Source organism: Leptonotus elevatus, chromosome 1, assembly GCF_054856555.1.
Source record: "Leptonotus elevatus isolate MCC_2025b chromosome 1, RoL_Lele_1.0, whole genome shotgun sequence".
In the NCBI taxonomy this organism is placed as follows: domain Eukaryota; kingdom Metazoa; phylum Chordata; class Actinopteri; order Syngnathiformes; family Syngnathidae; genus Leptonotus; species Leptonotus elevatus.
Window position 1 is genome coordinate 15,786,255 of NC_141239.1, and position 26,999 is coordinate 15,813,253.

The following is a 26,999-nucleotide window of genomic DNA, read 5'->3' on the forward strand; positions in this document are numbered from 1 at the left end:
AATTAATCTATATGCCGATGATATTTTACTTTATTTAGAAAAGCCTGCTATTTCGTTAGGGGAAGTATTTAACTTAATAACTAAATTCTCACAGTTATCAGACTATTCTATTAACTGGATAAAATCAACACTTCTACCTATTACAGAAAATTCATGGAACCCTGCAAGCCAGGACCCATACTACTCATTTCCTATAGGTAATTTAAAATACTTAGGCATAAAAATTTCACCTAAATTAACTGATTTAGTTAATTTAAATTTCACTCCACTTCTGGATAGCATTTATAGTGACTTGGAGCGCTGGAATAATCTTCCTATTTCTCTAATAGGACGAATAGCCACTATTAAAATGAAAGTTTTACCCAAAATAAACTATTTTTTCTCAATGATTCCATTTAAACCTACGGCTAACTGGTTCCAGTTGTTGGACTCAGCCGTTACAAAATTTTACTGGAAAAAAAAAAGAAGCAAAGATTAGTCTATCTACTCTTTAGAAAAATAAATCCAAAGGAGGTCTAGAGGCACCAAATTTTATGCACTATTATATAGCCAACCAGCTACAATATATTATTTTATGGGCACAACCCAATAGAGATACTAACTGTTGGCTGGAACTAGAACAGAAGGATTGTAATAACCTCAGACTCCTAGATTTACTCTTTATTACAACATCGATTAAGCGACATAACTGCTTTAAAAATCCAATGATTTCCGCCACCCTGACTGCCTGGTGGAAGGCACTAGAAATGACAAAAGCCCAAGTGGAGCCCAGCGGGCTTTCTCCCCTATGGCATAACCCCGACTTTCAAATTAACAACCAATCGTTTTATTTGAATGTGTGGGAGCAGAAAGGAATTACACATCTCCACCATCTCTTCTCAGATAATATGTTTATATCATATACATCCTTGCTCCAAAAATACAAAATAAAAAACGGAAACTTTTTACATTATTTGCAAGTTAAAAGTATGATAAAGGAACAAATTCCAACACTCCAGGGTACGCTCCAACCGCCTGTTTTAGCTAAAGATATTACCAAGCTTTCTCCGACAACAACAAAAAAACTCTCAAAAATATATAAGTTACTTTCATATACTGATAAAACATCTTTACCCATCTTAAAATGGGAAACAGACTTGTCTATAGCTCCGGAATCTGTCTTTTGGATTCAAGTTTGTGAAAATGTTTTTAAAATGACAAAACACACAAATTTACAACTTATCCAATATAAAATTATTCACAGAACATACATTACTCAATATATGATGAAGAAAATGGGACTCTCAGACTCCGACATTTGTCTCCAGTGTTTACAAAACACTACAGACACTTATTTTCATGCTTTATGGTTATGTACTCCGGTTATGTGTTTCTGGACTAAAGTCTTAGAAAAACTTTCCGCTGTCTTGGACTGTAGGATACCGTTCTCTCCAAACTTGTGTTTGCTAGGTGACTTAACAACAATTGACTTACCACATAAACAATTTCAATCTATACTTGTAGCCCTTACTATCGCAAAAAAAACAATTCTTGTTAACTGGAAAAATAAACAAACTTTGAATATCGACCAATGGTCTAACCTCCTCATAAATCATATTTTAATGGAAAAAATATCTGCCTCAAATAAGAACCAAATGTCAAAATTTAAAGAAACATGGTCTACGTATATAGAATTTTTTAACCTAAACTTGGATTTTAATTCTGCCTGTTAGCGAGAGCCACAGCAGCGTTATAACTTGCATTGATGTTTCTGTATTAGGCAATTTGTAACTAATGGTTGTGTTTCTATAGTCAGGAACCAGGCTGCTGCCAGCGGGATCGAGCGGATTCACCTCCGATGGGCACCAGGGGTTGATATTCGGATTCACGGCATGCCAGTGGGTTAATTCTGTGGGTGCTGTCCCCCCTGGCGGGGAGTGGGCGGGTCTGCCCCTCTGTTGGCTGCTGGGTGGCGGCTGCGTCTTGGCCGTTCCCTGGGTCTCTTGGGGGGTGCTGCGTTGCGGGGCTTTCTCTGGTGTCGGGGGCGGCGCCGTTCCGGCGCGGTCCGTCGCTCTGGGCCCGGCGACGCGGTTCTGGGCCTGTGGGCCGCCGGGGTGCCCGGTGGTTCCCTCTCCCCTCCCCCTTCCTCCCCCTTGCTGCCTCTCCCTCCTCGCCTCTCCCCGCCCGTCCTCCGCCTCCCTGTCCCCTCTCCCTCGTCACCCTTCCTCCTCCTCTCCCCCTCTCCTTACGTCCCTGCCGCTGCCCCCTGCCCTTCTTGTCGTCCCCTTCCCTCCTCCCTTCCCCCTCCCCGGTACGCCTTCCTTCCCCTCCCCTGGGCTGGGGGCTCCGTCCATGGCACGGGTCTCGGTGCTATGGGGGCCGGCGGGGGTGGCTGGGGTTCGGTGTCGTGCCCGCCCCGCTCCGGTGGGCGTCCTGACACCTCGGGCGGGACCCAGTATCCGGGGGGCGAGCCCTATCGCCCCGCCGGGCGGGTCCCATATGCCCGCCGGGGTCCTGGTGGGGTGGGTGGGGGCTTGGTGGGCCGGTGCGCCTCCTGCCCCCGCCCGGTTGGGGAGGGCCCCGCTGGTCACTCCTCTTAACTCACTACACTAGGTTTGCACAATACACTTTTATAGACATATAGGGCACATAACTCACTTTGGGGGGTGGGGTAGGGTGGAAACACCGTCTTCACCCTACAACTCCCCTCCAATTTTAATACACCACACAACTTGTGGGTGGGGGGGGGGCTTGTGGAGGTGCCATCGGTTGGGGGCCGCAGTATAGAGCAGTGCTGCGGTCCCCTGCGGTCGCCGCCCCCCCCCCCCCCCGCCCTATCTATTTTTTTAATGCACCACATACACTCAGCAACATGCTTGGGTGGCGGGTGGATCGGAGCGTGGGAATATCATTTCCATCGGCTCCGGTTCACCTGCTCCTAATTTTAATGCACCACACACACACACTTGTATATACACTGGGTGGGGTCACATTCACGGTTTAGGGGTAGAGTTCGCCAGTCCGCGAGCTGGCGGACTCAGTAACAGGGGTTAATTTTCACAAAGAACGCTGGGGTGACGACTGGGGCCTTCCCCCGCTGGGCCTGGGGTTCGGGGGTGTCGGCCGCCCTCCGGTGCCCCCATCTCCCCCTTCTGCCCCCGGTGTTCCGTCCTTCCACACGGCGGGGGGTGGGGTGGGCGCGGCTGCCCTCTCCGCTCCGCTGTCCGGCCCCTCTTCGGCGCCGGAGCCTGGGTGCGGGTGGTCCCCGGGGGCTGGGGGTCGGGGGTGGGGGGGCTGCCGGTTGGTCGGGGTGGGGTCGGGGGGGGCGGCTTTGTTGGGGGGGGCGGTGGTGGGGGTTGCGGGGTGGGGGGGTGCTGGGGGTGGGGGGTGTCTGGGGGATTGGGGGCGTGGGGGCGGCTGGGGCTGGGTTGGGGTGGTTGGCGGGGGTGGATGGGGGGCGGGGGGTCGTGGGGGGGGGGGGGGGGCTGGGGGCCGGTGGGGTGCCTGGTGGGCCTGCAGTGCCCGTCCCGCTGCGTTGGGCCGGGGGCGCGGGCCGTGTTGGGGCGGGGGGCGCTCCTGCTCCTGGGTTTGCTCTCCGGCCGGTGGCCCTGGCGGGGCCCGGGGGTCGTCCTTTGGCGCTGCCGCGGCCTGGGGGGCCCTGAGGTGTTGCGCTTGCTCTGTTCCAGCGGGGGTCGTCGGCTCCCCTCTTTGGTGGAGATTTTCATGCATGCCAGATCCACCACACCAGCATCTACCGAAACTCAGACACAATCTGTTTCCTCCTCAGGTTATTGAATCGGTGGAGGCTGGTGTCTGCGGATCTCACGCGGCTTCGTCTGTCCTTCCTTCCTTTTCTCGGTCTCTCCTTTGGTCTCTTGAGGCCTCCCTGATTTTATGTTTTTTGGATTTGTTGGGGTCTGGATGTTTCTTGGGCTGGGGAGGAGTTCTGGTGGGGGGTGTCTGGTCGGTGCTGGATTTCGCCTTCCTTGGTTTTCTTCGGTCCCCTCGGGTCTCCTGGTGTTCGGTTTAGGTGAACGGTATGAGATTTTTTCTAATAGGTTTTCTGGTGAGCTAACAAATGCACGCACGCACGCACGCACATACACATACTCACCCACACACACACACACAAAAAAAATATATATATATATATGTATATATATATATATATATGTATATGTATAAAAAAAAAAAAAAAAAAAAAAAAAAAAAAAAAAAGAGCAATGATGATGACATTTCCGAATGAACAATACTGAGCTCTTAAAAAAAAGATAAATAAAAAAAAAAAAAACACTGTGTATAGTGGAGATGGGGTGCTGTTGACCTCGACTCGGGACGTCGTGAATCGGTGGGGAGAATACTTCGAAGACCTCCTCAATTCCACCGACACGCCTTCCTTTGAGGAAGCAGGGTCTGGGGACTCTGAGGTGGGCCCCCCTATCTCTGGGGTCGAAGTCACTGAGGTGGTTGGAAAGCTTCTCGGTGGCAGGGCCTCGGGGGTGGATGAGGTTCGCCCGGAGTTCCTAAAGGCTCTGGATGGTGTGTGGTTGACACGTCTCTACAGCATCGCGTGGACATCGGGGACAGTGCCTCTGGATTGGCAGACCGGGGTGGTGGTCCCCCTTTTTAAGAAGGGGGACCGGAGGGTGTGTTCCAACTTTCGAGGGATCACACTCCTCAGCCTCCCAGGTAAGGTCTATTCAGGGGTGCTGAAGAGGAGGGTCCGTCGGGAAGTCGAATCTCGGATTCAGGAGGAGCAGTGTGGTTTTCGTCCCGGCCGTGCAACAGTGGACCAGCTCTACACCCTCAGCCGGATCCTCGAGGGTGCGTGGGAGTTCGCCCAACCAGTCCACATGTGCTTTGTGGACTTGGAGAAGGCGTTTGACCGTGTCCCTCGGGGAGTCCTGTGGGGGGTGCTTCGGGAGTATGGGGTACCGGGCTCCCTGATACGGGCTATTCGGTCCCCGTACGACCGATGTCAGAGTTTGGTCCGCATTGCCGGCAGTAAGTCGAATTTGTTCCACTTCGTATGTCATAATGTATTTTATGTAGTTATTTATGTATGCATTTATTTATTTATTATTGTATGTATTTATTTAATATTATAACTATTTTTACAATGCGAGTGCGAATGGTAGTTTGTTGTTTGGTTAATATTAATCATGATTATTTTGGCAGGCACGGTAAGCAGCCACCTTCACTGAAAAGGTCAAAAAGAGGTCTAAACTTGTGGGGCCCAGCAAAATGGCACCACATGGACGGGTGGGCCCCACAACTCTGTGAAATCCTGAAATGTTGGCCCCACTCTGTAACAAAAACAAGACCACACACACACACACACACAAGATTGGGAATGGAACGTTGCACCCAATGGTCAAGGGGTGCTGTATTAAAAATATTTATAGGATGATCCGTTCAATGAATTGATTACTACAATGATTCAGATGGATGTCCCACGCTGTTGTCAAATTTGGAATGAGCTAAATGACCTACCTCGCCTACCCGCGGCGGACGATCTGTTTGCTTGCGCCTCCATCAAATGCACAAACATCGCAAGACGCGCCCTTCAAAATTGACTTTCTTTTGTGCGATCTAGAATTAGTATACTTTTTGTCACCAAATTGGCGATGCGCTGATCGGCGCGGCAGGTGCACTTTTTACGGAACCAGGGGAAAAGGCGCAGTATTCACAAAATTCGCAAACACGCTGGACTCACTTGCCCCAGCATGTGAATTGAGATGCGCCCGCTAAGGCCGAGAGCAGTCTGCTTTCTGTTTGCCAGATGCGCTAGAGGTGCGGCAGCTGTGTTTGCCGGAAAGTCCAGAAAGGCGCACCCGTCCACGAACAGTTTTGTGTTGCGTTAACACAAAAATTTAAATGCGCCCGCTTTTACGCCGAGCACATGTGCGCCAATCTACAAAAAACCTATATGTCAGTTTTTAGGTAATAAATGCTTTTTTTGTTTGTTTTATTTCTTTGTGTTTACAGTTGCTGTCAAAAAGTGAGATGGAAGGCCACAGAACAAAAAACTTGTGCCATGGCTGACCATCTGAAACGTGCATGGTCTGGGAGTAAAGAGGCTACACACCCAAAAAAAACAAAACTTTTTTTAAAAGTTTTAATTTTCAAGTGTTTTAATGTGTGTATAATGGTCCTTTTGTTTTTATTTAGTATTTTTGCCAATTTTGGGGGGAAAAGTTATAAAATGATTTATTTGTTATTTATAGTAATTTTGACAATAAATGTACTTTTTTTTTGTATGTCTCATTCTTGATTGAAAATCCAGTCATGGCTCTATGATTAAATATTTTACTATATTAAATATTTTAGATTGTAATAACTACAATTAATGAATAATGTAGGGATGTCCTGGCAACCAAATTTAGACTTTTTGGTTCACTTTTCAACCAAATTTAGACTGTAAAAGGACGTCTTTTTCACGTCTTGAAAATGACATCTTTTCACCTTTCACTTTTCAACCAAATTCAGACGTCTTTTCAACGTATTTTCAACCAATTTTTGCTGGGTTGGTTGTGCCTTTATAGGCATGTATTCTTGAGGCTATAGAAAGTATACATATTAGAAATAATGTATTTTTTTACAAGATTGGTTCTAGTCCCACCCCAACCCACAAACCACCCACCACATCCACCCCCAGTTCCAAAATGCCATCTGTGCCACTTGTTGCTTCAGACTTCCTTCTGGTTATACTCATGATAGACAAATTTCAAGCTTGTAAGTTGAAACTGGCTGCGTGGGCTAAATTTTCACAAAAATCCCAGGAGGATTTTTCGTGGTTTAAAATGTATCCAAATTAAGTGCTAATTGAGCATCTATCAATTTGCTTCTATGAACTGATTCAAACCCGCAATGATGTAAGACAATTGATTTATGACCTCGTTTATTCATCGCAATTTTGATCAATCAAAGCCGACGCCTCGTCTTTTTTTTGTGTTACCGCACGCCATCCGTCAAGTACGCTCGGCATGACAAGCTCGCTCTCACGGCATCAAAGCGGCGCGATCACCTCTTTAAAAAAAGAAAAATAAAATACACCCAAAAAATAACATCCATCATCCTGTCACGGGTTATTTATCTCCGTCCGCGCTTCGCCCTTTCGTCCCTGCGACTCGTCGTTTTCGCTTCACACGCCGCGCCGTCTGTCCCGTCGTGTCCGCCTCCCGTCATTTTGCCTTGACGCCAAAGTGGCATGTTGGAGGAGACTTGGTGCAAATGCTGTGAGCCGAACCACCGTGCTAACGCTACTGTGGTGTCAAACAAATTTTCTTTGTATTCAAATTGCTTTCCAGTTTATCCAGTTAAATACTAAAATACAACAGACTAAAACTCAAAATTCCTGAAAATTTTGCATCACGTATCATCAAATGTTTTACTGACTTTTTATTTTTTTTACGCAATACTTATTGCGACCTATTTTTCATCTTGCACTGAATATCCCAAAAAAATGAAAATTTAACACAAAATATAATGTAAACTAAACTAAAGGGGAGCATTTTCCCAAAACTAAAACTACTTACGACTGTTTTGTTGTATTGTTGTGCCTCTCCTCCGCATTTGAACGTACAATGTCTGTCTGGACAGAAATCGGGAAGATGACTTCTTGGTTCAAGAGAGACCGGCATTGTATGATATTACCGTAAAAGAGTATGCCGACAAAGGTATGAAAGCCGAATTATGGCATGACATGGGGACGCAATTGGATATAACAGGTAGGATTTACTTTTATACTTGAGAAGCATAGCAACTGTTTAGAATTAGTAAAAGTAACCGGTATGCATTGTTTACGTTTTTATATCCCGCCCCGTAAAGAGTTTTCCGGTTGCCTTTAGGAATAATGACTACCGCCGCCAATGGTACGGAGGGGAATTACTTCTCGCGCATGCGCTGAAGGTACGTGATAGTTGGGGTCGGTGCGGTGTGTATCTACTTCATTTTCTACGCGACGTGCTGAAGTCTGGGCCGACGTCGTCACATTTGGCCGATGTCGAATTGGTGTATCTAGGCTTCAGCGAACGCGAGATCGCAAACCAGGAACCCGCAATGGACAGGGGTTAACTTTACAATGAAATTAATATACCACTGGCTTTCACTACCAGTTGGAAAATGTACTTGATAAATATATTCGTAAATTGCTGTAAAAAAAAAACGTCTGCATAGGGGGCTAACGTTTCAAAAAATGCTAAATTATGTGAATTTGAAACCCCCTCAAATTTTTAATTTATTTGGCCCTCTAAATTAGTTAAGGGTAGTAGACAGGAAGCAGACTTGTCGTACGCATTAAGGAACGCCAGATGATGGCGTGTGAAAAGGTGCGTTTAATACAGCGCTCTCCTGGTGGGGCTCGTTGCGTAATGAGAGCTAATTACAACATTCAGCTCCACCGTGACGCCTGAGTGGAACGAAAGCTGCGTGTATGAATTACGGCAGCGTCGTCATTGTGTTGGCATCTGTTGGTGGTCTCCACCTGCCGCTGCCGCCTTTTCCGGTTCTGTTTTCGGAACCGCTTGGTATCACATGGCTCATTTTGCACAAGCGGACCTTCGGTCCGATGCTCATTTCCCGCCGCGTCCATCTCGGCTCATCAGCTGTCTCCAAAGTGGAGAGCAACCTTGAGAGGCTTTGGTTTGCTATCTCGCCGGAGAGGAGGCTCATTTTCTCATTTCTGTCTCCTCTCCAGCAGCCTTCAAAAAGCTCCCACCCGGACTTTTCTTTCTCACCTCCCTGAGAAAGTTTGCCCGACACTGGGAAAACTTTCCGTCACTTTCCCCCGGGCCCTTTGCCTACAAATAACTTTTTTCTTTTTTTTTTATACAGGTTTTGGCTTCTTTTTGCTACATGCAAAATGCTCAAAATATGTGCTATTTTCCAAAATGAGTTATTGATCATGTAGTTGTTCACAGAGCTGGGATCATTTAGTTGGGATCAATTTCCGGTGTAGTGAACAGATTTACATTTTACGTTGTTGAAACACTTTCTTGAAACTCCATCCATAGTGAATAGTAAGCAATGTAAGTGGTTCACTTTGATCCATCTAGTTTAGCTGGTGTGGCAAATTTGGATTCAAGATTGCTGAAAATGTTGAAAATTCTGACTATTTTCCAGTATGTCTCATTGATAGTCTAGTAGTTCACATAGCTGGCATCCATTTCCACATGGGAGGGGTTGGGTTGGGTTATATATTTATATTTTGGAACAGTTTGGAACTGACAAGTGACAGCTTTTTTCCAACCCACATCATGGGTAAGGTAGTGGTTCACATAGCTGGCATGAATTTCCTATCTTGCAATTTGTTCAGAAAGCAGCAATTTTTGGGCAAAGAAAACGCTTTAGAAATTCCAACCATGTTGTCACAGTATGTGACATGGTAGTGTAGTTGTTCACATAGGAAGCTCACATAGCTGGCATGGGCTCAATATCTGTATAACTTGCATTTATCTCAGAAATCTACAATTAAGATCACGAGCAGCTTTCTGAAAATTCTGACCGGGGTGAATATTTTCCATAACACTCATAGGTAGTGTAGCGGTTCACATAGCTGTTCATACACAGTCGCTTGCATAAGATGCATTTCTGGGTAACTTCCAATATGATAAGAAATCTGCATTTTATATCACTGAAAACATCTGGGAAATTTCGGCTAGGAAAAATCTCATCCTTGGTATTGTAATTGTTCACATACCTCTCTTCTCGCCGAAGTAGAGCGTCTGCTGTGCCGTGTTGGACCACTGCAGTGACGAGTTGTCGCTCTCAGCAACATGGCAGGTCAGCGTGACGGCGCCGCCCACTGAAACCGTCTCATCGGAGGTGACGGGCTGCAGTGGGTCATCGTCTGGACGTGACAAAGGAACGGGTCAGGTTGTGTGAATCATTAACGTAATGTGCAAAACAAAAACATATCAAGTTTCATAAAAAGCAAGAGAGTTCAACCGTAACATGGATCCATGAAACTATCTTGGCTTGAAACTTTCATTTGAAACCCTAAAACTTGAAATAGAACAACACTCGAAAAGTGGTGCAAATGCTTTCCAAGCCATATTGTTGACTGGCCTTGGCGGAGGTCACGGTGGCCCCATTTGCTTGTAGCGCCCCCTGGTGAGCGCACGGCGCACACACACGTGAAAGATAAAGGCGGCAGTGTGATAGAGCGAGAAGCAAGTGGCCTCAATGGTGGGAATGGCAACGAGCGCGCATAATGGCGACCATTCTGATAGCACCTGGAAGGCCTCCCTCCACGAGGACCCGAACGCCGTACCCTGGCAGATCAAAGGCCTCAACGCCAGACTGCATTCAATGTGATCGAGAGACATGATGATGTCAAATACTGCATGGAATACTAATAAGAGGAAGCCACAAATCCTAATTTAAAGCCCTAACCCTGGCTTTTGATCTCTATTTTAAACTTCAATTTGGATTCAAACACTAATTTGAAACACAAATCCATACAATTGCAACCCCAATTTAAAACCCTCAAATCATTGGCTTTAAACCTTATTTTGAAACCCTACCCCTCGTTTGAATCCCTAAACAAGGATTGCAACCTTAATCTGAAGCCTTTATAGCAAACTGAAAATCTAATTTGAAACCATAAACCCTCTCTTGAAACCCAAATTTGAAATACTAACCTTGGTTTGAAAGACTGACCCTTGTTTGGAACCCTAATCCAGGTTTGAAACCTAAATTTACAATAATTTGAAACCTAAATTTGCAAGAAAAAGCCCGATTTCGATACCCTACACTGTAACACCAATTCTACACCCAAACATCATCGTGAAACCCCAATTTTAAAACCTAATCATTGTCCCTAACACAGGCTTGTAATCACATTTTAAAACCCTAACCATTGAAGCCGTAATTGGCCTAAACAGGCATTTCAAAACCCTAAAACTCTTAACCTAGATTTGATGCCTTCATTTAAAACCCAAACCTAGACTTGCAACCCAAACCCCGTCTTGAAACCCTACCTTGAGACCTTTACCCTCGTTTCCAAGCCTGACCAAACTTTCACCATCGTCAACCCAGGCTCAAAACCCTAATTGGAAACCCTAACCTGAATATGTTACCCATGAGGCATGAACACAACACGGCCATTTCATTAGGTACACCCGCATCTCTTCCAGACAGCACAGCAGATGGGGGCGGGGCAGAGGGGAGAGATTCAAACCGCTCTCGCACATTTTCCCGCCACTTTTTCACTCCGACTGTCTGCCTCCCTCCCTCCCTCCCTCCCTCAACCCCCCATCCTCCCCCTCTCCATCTGCCCACTCGTCCTCACCCGCTCCCTTGCTCTTCACCTCCTGTTGAGCCTCCTCATCCTCTGCGATAACGCCGCGGTACAAGCGAGTCGTCTGATTGGACGATAGCGGGCGGATGATGTGCGTATGTGCGTGTGTGTGTGTGCGTGTGTGTGTGTGTGTGTGTGTGTGTGTGTGTGTGTGTGTGTGTGTGTGTGTGTGTGTGTGTGTGTGTGTGTGTGTGTGTGTGTGTGTGTGTGTGTGTGTGTGTGTGTGTGTGTGTGTGTGTGTGTGTGTGTGTGAAGGGGTCCCACTGCCCCCCCAACCCCCTTCCTCCCCCCTTCATCTTATTATGTGTCTGAGTTTGCATGCAGGCTGTTTGTTTTACACCAAGAATTTATCAGCCAATGTGGAGGCGCATCTGGCTGATTTATGAGCCTCCTTCTTCTTATCTACATTGAGGTGTGTGTGCGCGCGCGCGTGTGTGTGTCCGTGTGTGTGAGTAAGTGCGTGACGCTGATGATGGTGATGATGATGGTAGAGGTACAGGATGAAGAAGACAGCCGGCGGGGTCCAGTTTGATGTATTTGATATGGCACTCACGGACGTGTGTGATACGGGCCATTGCGCGCGCGCACACACACGCACCCACGCACATATGTAGGGGTCTCACATGCAGAAAAGGAAAAGGAAATACACAAAGGATGTGAGTAAGAATAGGTTTGATTCTTTTGGACACATCCAATAAACCTGCAACACACACACACACGCACGCACGCGCACGCGCACCCCCACACACACACACTGATCATATTCTCCCTCCAGAAGCATCAAACTATGCCCATCTGTTTCCAACTAACCCCACCCCACGTGTAAGCATGTGTGTACGTGTGTGTGCATGTGTGTGTACGTGCCCTCCGGACCACCTCTACCCTCCAAAAGACCCCGATGCCATCCCTTGTGTTACTCTCCTCCACAACGGGGGGTCAATTTACATATCAGTACAAGGGGATAGTCATGCTATGCTGTGATGTCATAATCACTGTTTTTCAATTAAGTTTACTTGTATTATTTAAACAAAGGGAATATAAATATATAAATAAAAACGTGATTTAAAGTTACAACTAAAAACGAACATCTAAAACTGATTAAAAACATATATTGTGAAAAACGGAAAATAAATGAGCGTATATACTAAAATAGATACAACACTTAAATATAATAGTAGGAGTAAGTAGCATGTATAAATATGAATATAATACATATTACCGCTAACTCAAAAATACAAATAGTTTAAAAAAAACAAGACTAAAACGAAAAAGAAATGATCAGAAATACAATATGTAAATAAAAAGATAAATTACATAAAAATATATATAAAAACAGTTAGTGATTCATTAAAAATAATGTACACCGATGTTTAAAATAAATAAATAAAGAAGATAGATTCATGAATATAAATACATAAATAAAACTCAAATTATGATGCTGATAATAAAAAAAATACAAGTAATATTAATAATAATAATAATAATAATAATAATAATACAGTTAATCCAACAGTGATGGATTTAATCAAACCACCGCCACCTGTGCTCATTGCGCATACAATCTCTTAGACCGCTGTTTCACCTCCGGCACCCCCATGAAGAAGAAGACCCCCCAAAAAACATCCTCATACCCCACCTTCTCTTCTCCCCCTCTCCGCGAGAGCACCACCAGCCACCCACACCCAGCCCGCCCTCTGCTGCCTGTCAAACACAGTTAGCTGAGACAACCACCCCTAGACTCCGACCCCGCCATCATCAAAACAAGAAAAGGGAGAGCATGCTGGGAGAAAAAAGGAGGGGCTCAGGGGTGGGGATGGGGTGGGGTTGGATGAGTGGGCACGGCCGCTGACAAGAGTCAAAGAAGAAGAGTTGGAAAATGAGGAGACGCGAAGGAAGGACACGGGAGACATAAGCACGTATGGATGGATGACGGCAATGAGGCAGGATGACAGGGTGATGGTACGCGGGGGGGAAAGAAAGGCACGCTGAAAAATGCCCAAAGTCAAACAGGAGACACAAGAAGCAGGAAAAATATAGATAAAAATGGACCTCAGGCTCATATGAGCGAGCTGATAAGCTAAAAAAACAAGAACAATGTCATGCAGTCAAGCCAATCAAACTACATTACATTACATTACAAAATGGAAGAACACTGCCACGGTCAGTGTTACAGGGGATGACATTTAGTGAAAATTGGTTCAAAGGTACTACTTAACTAAGTACCAAACCAAGAGGAAACGAATGACCGACCGACCACCAGATCCAACTAAATAACCAAACAATCAAAAACAACCAAATAAACAATTGCTGAACTAACCAACTAACTAACTAACTAACTAACTACAGTGTTTCCCACCGATTTGAAATCTACTTGGGTGGGTGGACACCGGCAAGCGGGGTTGGGGGTGGTCTCAGTCCTGTTACTACGTCTCCTCTAGCCTCACGTTACACAAAGTGACGGCGAACTAACATTACATGTGGTATATCTTGTCGCAATACATATTTTTTTTTTGTAAATATATTTTAAATATAGTTTCTTGTAAACTTCTTGGGTGGTGGCCAGTTTACTTGGGTGGTCCACCCAAGTATTAACATGGTGTGGGAAACACTGAACTAACTAACTAACTAACTAACCAACATGAAAAGAATGACCATCAACTGACAATAAATAAATAACCAACCAATTAAATAAACAACCAGACAAATAACCAATCATTGAACCTACTAACTAATTGCCAACTGACCAGCTTAACTGACTGACTGACTGACTAACCAACCAATCAATTAACAGACCAAGCAAGCAACAGACAAGGAATCGCTAAACTAACTAACTAACTAACTAACTAACTAACTAACTAACATCAAAACACAAGCTGTTTCCTCTGGCTTTTGGCATCCAATAATCACATTAGCCCTTCTTGGTGTTAAGAATTGGGCAGCAACCTTTAAGTGTTAGTCTGAGCAAGTAACCAATCAGTGAACTAATAAACCAATCAACTAACAAACAACAATCAAAACACAAGCTGTTTCTTCCTGTAATTAATTTTGCCCTTTTTTCAGTGCTAAGAATGCACGCGAGTCTTTGGCCAGTGATCCCTTGCTGAACACTGACACTTTGTGTGCCATCTTCACACTGCACAAAGCCGGATTATCAAGCAGCCCAAACAAGAGGCTCAGCCTCCAAGACCACTGTGGTACCCCCGACCCCACTCCACCACCACCACTAACCCCTTTACCAGCCATCCCGAGGGCAGTAAATCCGGCATGCGTGAATTGCCGTTACAAATGCTGCACCACACAAGGCAGGAATGCTAACCGCACTTCGAGGGATGAAATGTCAAGTGCACAATGTGGCCCGCGCGACATTCGGGCTGCTAGGAAGTTGATAACCAATTCCAGGAATTGTGAGACAGAGTCCAGGCTCAGTCACTTATAGGCTCTTGCGCAACAAACAGCAGCAACTGACCTTGGGGAAAAAGCTGTTAGCATTTCAACCATTCGCATTAGAATTACAGTAGTATCTGATGACAGGGAATGATCTCAACTCCTTATTGATCTGCCGGAGTTCGTTTCTGCACTCGGGTTGCTATTTTGCTGTACAGTATGTTCGCAACTGATAGCATTTGAGCAATACCCCTTAGAAAAATCACGCAATATCAAGGCAACAATGTAAAATCCTAATGCATCTACCATAGCCCTTTCTGGATCCTATCTTGTTATATGATAGCATACCTACTGTTAGTGTCATAGTCCACATTCCCAAATTAACTAATTGTGAGTCTGAACAGATCTAAAGCACGCTCCATGTTAGCATGCTAGATGTCCGCATTTGTTACAATTTCCATGTTGTCAAGGGTCAAGGTTAAAATAGCACAGCGGCCAAGTCCAACCATTGATTTCTAGAAGAACACTAGATGGCACAAGGCGGAGTCGGGAGCATTGTCATGGTCGGCCAACTTAGGACAGGGGCCTAGCTAACAACAAAAATGAAAATTAGTAGAGAATTTGAATTGATCAATCTGCAGCTATTTCAAAGTCCATGCTCCATCGAATGTAATCTTATGAGCGCTCGAGCAGCCCTGTTCCAATATGGCCACCTTGTGATGAATGAGCCATCTACTGTTCTTATTAAAGATACTTATGAGTCCAACTAAGTAGCTTCTGTAAGCTAATGTCACGGTCTACCGTGTCGCTCAGTGCTTCTTCACATCACAGAAAAGATCAAAGTAGTTTATTCACAAAGTATTTGTCAAAACCAAACTCAATTTACAGAACAGCTAGCTAGTTGTGGGATCACTAGCTCGATATTCACTTCTTTTTGTCTACCATTACAAAACACTCCCAATTGTACTCTTTTGTTTGCAAGGGACATATGTCGCTAAGCTAACATAATTAGTCTAGATCTTTACTCAGTGCTTCTTCAGTGCCAGCTAAAATGAGGTCTAGTGACATCGTGATGTCACACCTGATGATTTTCTGTACTCCAAGTTGTAGCTACCGTGTCTAGTGGGGCATTCAAGGTACCACTGTGTATCGTAAATTGCTAGACTCGACGACAACAATAGGTTAATTGAGTCATATAATACAGCACACACAAAAACAGAGACCCCCCCCCCCCCACACACACACACACATACACACACAGTGTAAGATAAAGCAAGGGAAATCTTTAATGCGATGGCAAGTACTCTGGGTTGCCCTGCCAATAGGCCACTTAAAGAAATGAGCAGTCAATTACGCAGAGTCTGCCCCCCACCCCCACCCCTTTTTTTTAACGACAATCAACGAAGCGGTGACGGGAGATTCCCGAAGGACTCTCGCTATATCAAGCATATATTTATTTATTTATTGCTATATTTGTATAAATACGTATATGCATGAGCAGGATGGTTAAGTGTTTAGCTGGTAAAGCGCACTATGTGTAATTTATTCACCAATGGCGCGCATCGAAATGACTCAAATCTACATGACGGTGATTGGCTGTTAGCATCAGGGCATAAAATTGGGGTCATTTGCACATTGTTTAATAGGAGACGTGCTTTCCTACACAACTCAAAACTGTTCTGAGGTGTGTTGATAACCATTTTGTGGAACTTTTGTCACAATTGTCCAAGGATCAAGAAATAGAATTAAACATGGAGTTTCTGTTTTTGATTTTTCACAAATTTGAAGCTTCATTTTATATACCTGACAATTGTCAATAACATTTGGCAGTATTGTTAACAACACTTCTCAGTGTTCTGCCAGTTAGTAAAGTCTCCTTGTCCTCTTTCTTGTACAGTTCGTGACCACGTGAGCCACCAAGTTGGGTCAGGGTACCAACACCACCGACCCAACGCTGTCGGCCATGACGGCGCAAGTGGCACAGAAAAACACCCTCAGTGGTCAATTAGTCCACATTGGCCGTGTCTGGCGTGCGTAGACGCTGACAAACCGCCGACCGCTATTGTCTCGAGCAACCATTGTTGGACGACCCCCCCCCCACTTGTCGTCTTTATCTTCTCCCGCCAGCACTACATTGATCTCCAGTGCCGTGATTGGGAGTGACAAACCACGGGCCCCGTCTGAAAGGTTGCCTTCGTTAGCCGTTACGAGGCGCGCAAATTCCTTCAGAGATGCTGGTAAGGAGGGAGGAGGGGGAGGGGCACACACACACACACACACACGCATGCACACACACACACTGGTGGTCCCGGGAGAGGGCAAGCATTCAAGAGGACGAGGGCAGAAGATTCGATACACTCGACTCAATCAAACTTTGGACCACTCTCTACGCAAAGCTTTGTGTGTACATGTGTGTGTGAAAGAATGTCTGAGGGGCTTCCAGGAACAAACAAAAACACTTTCCCAAACACTGTGTCCTTGCCAAAAAGACCTCGAAAAGACAAAGAGGAGTTTTGTCTTCAAATAAAGGACGTCCAGTCTTAGTAACAGTTACACAACACGTGTGTGTGTGTGTGTGTGTGTGTGTGTGTGCGTGCGTGCGTGCGTGTGTGTGTGCACTCAAATGGCCACAAAATATCCAAACCCAGATCCAGAAGTCATTTGTTCGCAGAAATTTGATTTGGGAGCGCAGCTTTCAATTATTAATCTAATGTGACATAACACACATAAAAAAACAATCTACCTTTTGTTTATAGGTGAGAAGCGTACATCACATAGCTAACAGACATAAAATATAGCCTTTTGCCCAGTGGCAAGCGTTCAGGAGATGGCTAAGCTAAAAGAGCGGTCTAAATCTTCACTTTGTGTTTTTACTTTCATATGTCACAAACAGACTTGTGTCACAGTGGATCTAAATCATAGTAGTTTTGTTCACAAAAGGTTGATAAATTCAGCTGGGAGTGCATTTGATCACCATTGATAAGCAAGCGCCTGCTATGTTTTAAGCTAAGCTAACATAGTGGTCAACATCGTCACTCAGTGTCCGATGGATTCAGACGCATCACACAAGTCGGAGAAGATCCAAATCATGGTCGTTTTCTTCACAAAAAGTTGGTCAATACCAACTGCTTGTTAGCTAACTAGCTAGCTAGCTAAGCTAACGTACCACACTGGTTGAAAAACATCCAAATCTGAAACAAAGTCACAAAAAAGCCAGTCGATAGAGTTTAGAGTTGTTCTGTTTACAATGGACAGGTGAACTGCTGCTAAATAGGTGGCTAAGCTAATGTAGTTTTTTTTTTTTTGCACTCACTCACACAAACTCGCACATGGCGGGGAAGCATACCCACGCCAACCTGCATCGTAGGCAAGTGACGGTACCACTCCGCCACCTGCAGCCCCTAACGTAGTTTACGCATGTGTTTTTCAAGGAAGAGATGAACTCAAATGCACCAACTGATTGCAGAAGACCCAACATAGTCGTTTTGTGCACAAAAAGTTGTTAAATACCCACTGTTATATAGCTCATTAAGCTAGCATTGGTACATCCACATCGTTTTCAGCAAATATCACAAACAGATGGCCTGGAAAACACCACAATGGATGATGCAGATGCAAATGGGAGTCTTTTAATTCACAAAAAAGTCAAGTCAATACATTTGAGAGTCCTTTTCTTCACAAGGATGCGGCTGCTAACTAACTCAAATGCATCACATTGGTCTCTGAAGATCCAAACCATAATTGTTTTGGTCACAAAAAGTTGGTAAATATAAATACCAGCTGTTATATAGCTAGCTCAGCTAATGTAGCTACACCATTTTTAGCAAGCATCACAAGCAGTTGGACTCTTAACGCACCACAATGGCCGCTGAAGATCCAAATCAGTCATTTTGCTCACAAAAAGTGGGTTAAGGATAACTCTTTATCACAAGTGACAAACTGATAGCGAGATAGCTAAGCTTATGTTGCACTCTACAGTTTTACCCAGTGTTATTTCTTCAAATTTTTAAACTTAAATGCAACACACCAGTACCGAAAGGTCAAAATTGGAGTCATTTGTTCACAAAAAGTTGGCCAAACTCAGCTGCTAGTGGACTCCAGTTGTGGAAGATTCCAAAAGCAGAGTCATTTCTTTGTGTTAAAAAAAAAGAAAAAAGGCTGCTGCTAGACAACTAGCTAACTAAGCTAACATAGAACGCACCAGGCCGCTTTGTTGACAAAAATCCGGTCTATGGAACGAAATGAAGACAAATGGCTGCAGCGGATCGACGAACGCGCACGCAACTTGTAAGCGGGGCTGTAATGCATGTAAATGATGTTATGAATCTAAGTTAATTATCAAAGAAAAAAACTGCGGCTAATCATCAATCATGGCGGCGTTTTATCTAATGTATTCGCCGTCTGGATGGAAATGTACTTCTTGTGTGTGGGCGGGGAGAAAAAAAAAGTCACTTAGAGCGTGATAAAAGAAGCAAAGAAGCCATTTTCTTCCAATAAAACGCCCCGAGATGCGCTGACCGATTACTGGCATTCAGTCAGAGGCCCGATACCATGACACATTAGCTTCCAGCAAGGGGGAATAGTTTTGGGGGGGTTGGGGAGCAAAATTAAATTAATTACAGAGACCATTTGCGGTGCAGCTGTGGACAGGAATGTCTATCAAGGAAGACAAGTCTCATGTTGCTTTCAGGTGCGGTTTGAAATATGAACTTTCTCCCCAAGCAACCCAGCTTTGGTTCCAAATGTCCTGAAATGTTTCAAATCAAAGCCTGCTGTTGCATTCAATGACAATCTGATTTATAATATTAATATTGTTAATGATTACTATTTAAAGCTGCTTTTTGTAACAATTTGCCTAAAAATATCTTTACAATAGCTTTTTTATTTGATCATTTATGACTGAAACATCTTCTAATTAGCAGATTAACACCTTAGCTGTTCACAATGGGGACTCCTGCAAGCCTCTGGCCAATAGTTTTCAGACTGGATTCGGATTAGAATTTCCCGCCCTCTGCATTGTGTACTTGAAAAAGGGTGTGCGCAATTTCATTTTTCGGCCAAAGGTGGCAGTAGTAATTGAAAATTGAATTGTCTGCGTTCAGCAGCTTTAAACTTAAGCAATAATGATAATAAAAGAAATAGAAAATTTGCCATTTTAACCAAATATTTCATGTTTTATTGATCTGTATTTAATTGAATAATTTTGACTTAATACTTTTGAAATTTCTGTAATGTGTTTAATTTTGTACTTTCAATATGTTACAAAATACACAGTATACTGACATAAAAGGAAATAAACATAATTAAACCTAAATCTAATATAATTTTTATACACAATTTTGGGTTTTTATAGGTCAATATGACCTGCCATATGTTTGTTCTCTAGTTCAATGTGACCCACTGCATTTTTCATCATTTTAGTTGATTATTTAAAAAAGAAAAAAATAACAACAGAACGATAATAATGGCCAGCTCGTTTATAAATGCAGTAGAAAAACAATAAGTTAAAAAAGTTTCAATTCAATTGGTATTGTATTATTTGTAATTAAAACATTTTAGTCAAATAAATACCAACATGCTAAATTTGTATGTATTTATGTTTTTATTTTACTATTAGATAAAAAAATAGTAAGATTAAAATAATATACAAAGTCCCACCTTCTAAAAAACAATAAACAAATTCATCACAGTAAAAATACAACAGTAGTCTGCTCTCTAGTTGTTAAAAAACAAACAAAAAAAAACAGTACAGTAATAATGGCCAGCTAGAAAAGTTAAAAAAAATATTTCAATTCGTATTGTGTTATTTATAATTAATTAAATTACATTTAGTAAACATTTTAGTCAAAAAATTCCAACATGCTAAATTTGTTTTTTTATTTTACTATTTTTTTCAAAGTAATATTACAATAACAAATGTAAGAAAACACTACTACTAAAAATAATATATGGGGGGAAAAAATACAAATTTAATATAAAAAAAGTAATACAATCTAATGTGAAAATAATACCATACACATAACTGGTCTTTTATTGTAACATTTATCATTATTTTTATTTTTGTATTTATTTTTTAATACGCAATTCAGCCCCCAAGATAACAACGATGTTTTAAGAGTTATCGAAGCTGATGGTCGCCAGCTTGGCTCCCTAAACATCCGAGCTCGACCATCTTTATCTCTCTACTGTCTTCATCTCACTAACCCCCCCCCCCCCCCCCCCCCACCCCCCAATCCTCCTCTTCCTCCTACTCGTCTGCAGTGCCTGAATTCCCTCGGGTGGGCCAACGGGAGACTATTACAACTCCCCGACAGATTCGCTCGCCTCCAATTTCTCTCCATCCTCTTCCCGTCCCGGCTCGCCCTCTTTCATCAACCTCCTCCCTTCCCTCGCGCTCGGCCTCCGTCGCCTTCCGTTGGTTCGCTCTGTCATCAGCCGCTCTGATAGTGTGTGTACGCACGCACGCCTTTTCCAATCCCAACCATCAATCGCCCCCCACCCTATACTCGTGCGCTCGTTTTTTCCCTCCAGTCAATATAATTGGCATCACAGGAGCACTCCCTGCAGAGCGTATGCTAAAACAGCCAGAGGAGGAGGAAGATGCGGATAAAAGACACGAGAACAAACGAAGGGAGCGGACCGGAACGCCAGGTGGGCAACAGAAGAAAATGACTTGGAACCAGAAGAAAAAGGAGGAAGATGAGAGGGGAGGGAGGAAATAGAGCCACGGATGGGGTGTCAAACGTGTGCAAACTTCGCCTCTTTACTGTCCCCGCACGTAATGAACATGAAACTGCTTTACAATTAAGCATCGGCCATTTGTCTAGTATGCGTGCTTCCAATTTAGTGCAATGGATACATGGATACCATAAAATGCTCAAAATTACCCTGAAATGGCTGCTTCAAACCGAATCAGCAGACTCCCCGAGTCTTTTCAAGCATGGCTTCTTGAGACTTTTTAGTGGCTGTACTTATGATACACTTGCCTACCAAATTTCATGTTGCTAAGTGAAACTGACTCCAGGGGCTGCATTTTCAAAAACTCATGAGGAGAGTTATCACTGCAGTTCTTTTTAACGGCAAGTCGTGAAACTTTCTCGATGTATACATATTTGGCAGATTTCCCATGTACTTTGGGGTATGACTTCTTGAGATTTGTTGTGGTTCTAGTCATGATACACTTGCCCACCAAATTTCATGTTGCTAAGTGAATGTGAATTTTCAAACAATTCATGAACTGAGGTATTACTACAGCTATGTTTTATGGCACATCATCAAACTTTAAATTCATACAAGAATGGAAGACTTCCCGTGTTTTTTTAGGTATGACTTCTTGATACTTTTTGGTGGCTCATGATACACCCGTCTACCAAAGTTCATGCTGCTAAGTGAAACTGGCTTTAGCGGCTGATTTTTCAAGAAGTGATGAGCAGAGTTATTACTGCAGTTCTTTTTTTTATGGCAAATCATGAAACTGTGCTGTTACACCGAAAATGGCAGACTTCCCATATATTTTTGGGTATGACATCATGAGACTTTTTGTATCTCTACTTATGACATTATTATATTATATGTTAAGTGACCCTGGTTTTAGGGGCTGGATTTTCAAAAAATTGATGAGCTGAGATATTACCGCAGTCGTCTTTTATGCTAAGTCTTCAAACTCTGCCGATACATATCAAAATGGCAGACTTCCTGTGCCTTTTCAGGCATGGCTTCTTGAGACTTTTTTGTTGCTCCACTCGTTGTAGACATGTCTACCAAATTTCATATTGCTAAGTGAAACTGTCTTTAGGGGCTGGGTTTTCAAGTAAGTCATGAGCCGTCTTCGGTTTCTTTTCAGGCATGGCTTCCTGAGACTTTTTGTGGGTTTACTCATAATAGAAATCCCTATCAAATTTCCCATTGCTGGGTGGAACTGGGCTGAGGGGCTGAATTTTCCGAAAATCATGACCTTTACAAAAACAAGAATTGCTTACATTTTATCATCACCCTTCTGTCTAGTGTACGTAGTTCAATTGGCAAAATCTGTCTTGGAAATGGACAAAATGACCATCAAATAGCTGATTGAATGGAAGAGGACCACACTGCGAGCGTCCAAGCAGGCAGCAGGTGAGCGTAAGCCTGCCAGCTCAGCTCCAAGAAGTCGGGGAACTGACGACATTGAAGCTTACTGTATCACATGACTTCTGTGTAACGGCTGTCACTAATGAGCTAATTAATCTCCCGCTGCCGCTGCTGCGGGAATGCTTTGCTGTCACTGAACCTTGCGTACGTACGTGTCAACATCAAAGACAATTCCGCGACTTCAATGGTTTGTGTAAAATTGTAAGACAATCTCAGGTCTTTGCTGAACCATCAAATATGTCGAGTGTCCAATGTACCTAACGTATGTGTGAACATCAAAGACAATTCAAGTTTTCAATAAATTCATGTATGCATTCCTGGACTTCAAACATCATTTGGATTCTTCAGTGAACTTAACGTATGCGTTAACATCAAAGACACACCTGAATCGTCAACAAATTTGAAGCTTGTGTTTTCGTGTTGAATGAGGTTCATTTTGAGAATGTAAGGCAAGGTAAGCGATATGTGTTTTTGTAAACATCAGACAACATTCCAGTTAGTTTACATATTTATAAACCTCAAAGACAACTCCTTCATTTAACCTAACCTATGCATTTTTTGTGAATATTTCATATAAATGAAGGTAATGCATATGTGTTGTAAAAATCTGACAATTTCAAATGCTGTATTCAATCGAACGAATGTGCAAACATCAGGAACCACTTCTGAGTCTTCAGTGAATTGAATGTACATGTTTTAGTGAAGATCAAATTTGAATCTTAAACGAACATACATTTGAGCAAACATCAAGTACCATTTTGAGTCTCTGACAAATCGAACGTACACATTTTGCTAAAGATCAATGACAATTTAGCATCTTCTGTGTTCTGGATGCAAAAACCTTTCAAAACGACATCTTAAAAGGCAGCACTCCTGAATTTTCTTTTTGTTATTCTGCTTTTGATTGGTCTTTAGCATCAGCGGCTAACTGACTGTTACTGTATCACATGACACGTCGCTAGCGGCCGCGTCTAATGAGCTAATTAATCTCCCGCCGCTGCTTTTCCCAACGTGACATATAAACAGAGCAGCGGCCGCTTTACAATGGTCCTCACTCGCTTTATTGATGGCTCGCCGACGGTAAATAAAAGTGGACTGGAATTTATTGGAAAGAAGAACTGTGGCAAAATGAGCCTTATTGAAAGAAGAGAAACACACTGACAACATACAGTGTCCACTTCAATGTGCTTCAGTAATTCATTCACTATTAATTCAGCAAAGTCGTCGAAAAACCAAACCCAGCTTTGAAACTCTACTTTTAAAGTCTAACTTAAAATCCTAACCCTGGCTCAAAGCCCTGCATTCAAACCTTCATCTAAACCTAAAAAAAAACCACACACACACACACACTTTGAAACTCCATTATAGGCCGGATAAAAACATCTCTGTCATGAAACCCTACTTTCAAACACTAATCTAGGATGAAAATCAAAACATGAAACTATAACAAAGGCTTGAAACCCTCATTTGAAGTCCTAACCTTGTTTTACAACCCCAATTCAGACTTTAAAATATTAACTGGTTTTGAAGCTCTAAATTAAAACCGCAACTTCAAAACCTAACTGCTTCTTAAAACTGTGTTTGGGAAAATAACCACGGGTTGAAACCACACTTTAAAACCCTGGCTTGAAACCCTACATTGAAAAATGACAACTTTAAACCCTAACCAGATTTGAAAATCTAACTTCAAAACCTGCTCCACTCTTGAAACTGTACTTTTGAAACCCTAAATCAGTCTTGAAACCCTACAATGAAAGTCCAACCCTTGTCTGGAGGTTTAACTCTTCAAACCCAAACCCAGCCATAAAACCTGACTTTAAAATCATAACCATGGTTTTGAACTCCAACCATAGTTTAACAATAATGCTTTCAACTTTCATTATAAACCTTAGCCGTCCGTGTCTTGAGACCCTACCTTGAAACCCCAATCCATTGTTTTGAACCCTAACCTCTTGAAAACCTACATTTAAACAGCAACCATCATTTCAAACCCTAAACCAGGCTTCCAACCCTCATTTTAAATTCTAACCTAGTCTTGAAACCCTGCTTTAGAACTATTGACACTACCTACACAACTATCCAACTAACAGCTAATAACACAAACAACCTCCGAAAAACACCGTTTTTTTTGCTCCCCCCCCCCCTAACATTCCGACTCACTGCAACGCAAAAAAAAACAAAAAAACATAGTGAATCTCTGCACTAATAGCGTCATTTGTTGAGGTAATTACTTGTCCAAACGCCGTCGTTTACATTTTCTTAAGAATGCTGCCAAAGTGCCAGAAGCGACGTGCCTTTTTCCGACTCAATGTAGCTTGTAAAAAAAGAAAAAAAAACTCTCCCTCAAATTAGAAACGTGTGGCATAACAAAAGGGACCAGCGACAAGGAAAGAACATGAAGTCCAATTTTGTTGAGGAAAGCGGAGGCCCATGAATAAAACATGCTGCCGACCATTATTGTGTGTCTTGCCGCTAAATAACCTGAGCGACAAAATAAGACCCCGAACACGGCTGCAATGTTGGGCACATTTTTATAGATTGAGACTTAGTTCCCGACATTGTGAAGATGCTATGGCTGCTTTTTTTTTTTAATCAAATCTTATGTCGAAAAGGCACAGAAGATGAGCGCTTTTCTATCCCATAAAAGTTTTAAGTTGAAAACATCAATAACAATGTGGCTTCAACAATTTTTCCGGGTAGCCGCGCGTTTAAAGAAAAATATTATTCAGCCCGTTTTTAGTATAGTTAGCATTGAAGATATCGTAAACATCAAAGAAGATTTGAATCATCATTGAACTTAAGGTCACACGTTAACGCAAAGTGCCTTTAAATGAAAGAGATATGTGCTTTTGTGAACTTTTTGGAGTGAGTTTTCGTTTTTGTTAACATTTTAGTGTCAAATCGAGTCAATTTGGAGTCAATGAGGGTCAAAATCGTTTATGAGAAAATTAATTGTCAATCAAAGTCAGTCTACAGTTTTGAACAGGCCTAACAGACATTTTCTTTCAACAAACCCAACAAATGTGTTTTCGTGAACGTCAAAGACAATTTGGTCACATAAACATCAAAGACAGTTTAAGTGATCAAATAGAACTAATATATCAAAGACAATTTCAACTTTTTCGATGTGCCCTAGATCTGTTTTTGGTAAACAACTATGGTTGAGCATCTGGAATCGGTCCAATGTAGGTGTTATCTCAAATATCAAAGACGATTACACTCTTCAACAAACGTATCATGCGTGAAATCCTTCCGTTTCTGTCTTGATGTGTGTATTTGTTGTCATCCCCAGATGAGAGCTTCAGGTGTTGTTTTGGGCATTCCATTGACTCTTTCAGTTTGCTTGCAGATTTAGAAGCGAATGCACTAATTATTGAGCTATTTATGAATAATAAATGGGGCATTTAATTAGCCCGTGTGGCCAGCGAATGGCCCTTCCAACGCAAGATTACTGCTATCAATATTTTATGTTATGTTTCAACGCTAAATGTGCAACAAGTACATGAGAAAGACCACGAAAAAAAAAGCTTGAACCAACAAACACAAACCTAACTTGAAACCCTCATTTGAAACCCTAACCCTGGTTTAAAAGCCCTCACTCTGCCTTGAAACACTTTTTTTTCCTTTTTTTTTTTTACAAAACATAACTCTCTGGTTTTAAAGCTTTAGCAAGGCTGGAAATCAGATTTTGAAACCCTAACCCTGGCTTGGAACCCTAATTTGAAACTCTAACCCTTGTTTGAAACTCTAAACTTGGCTTGAAATCTTAATTTGAAAACCTAAGAATAGTTTGGAACTCCAAGGCAGGCTTAAACCCAAGGGGATAAGAGTAAAGGATTTGCTTGAACTCCTAATTTGAGACCCTAACCATAGCTTGAAATGCTAACCCTGTTTTAAAATCCTTGTCAAATGGTTAACACTGGCTTCAAACCCTAATTTGGAAACATAAGGTAGGCTTGAAACCACGTTGAAATTAACACTGGTTGAAGCCTACTTTTAAACCTTAACCCTGGCTTGATATCCTATTTTGAGAACGTACTGGAGGCTTGAAACCCTACTATAAGCCTCGAACACTTGCTTGACACCCTAATTTGAAATCATAAATATTGTTTGAAATCCTAACCATGGTTCGAAACCCTCATTTGAAAGCCTAACACTGTCTTGAAACCCTAAACCAAGAAAACAAACCATAAATGTGGCTTAAAAC

At 42.8% G+C, this 26,999-nt stretch overlaps 1 protein-coding gene across 2 annotated transcripts in view; it reads right to left on the bottom strand.

The window, feature by feature from the left end:
• The window catches only part of cadm3 (cell adhesion molecule 3), a 134,735-nt gene that overhangs the window by 61,551 nt on the left and 46,185 nt on the right, over window positions 1–26,999 (bottom strand). For both annotated transcript variants that reach the window (XM_086077302.1, XM_086077303.1), the window contains one exon: window positions 9,680–9,829. In XM_086077302.1, coding sequence (XP_085933428.1) covers window positions 9,680–9,829 — 150 coding nt within the window. The remainder of the gene's footprint in view (window positions 1–9,679; window positions 9,830–26,999) is intronic.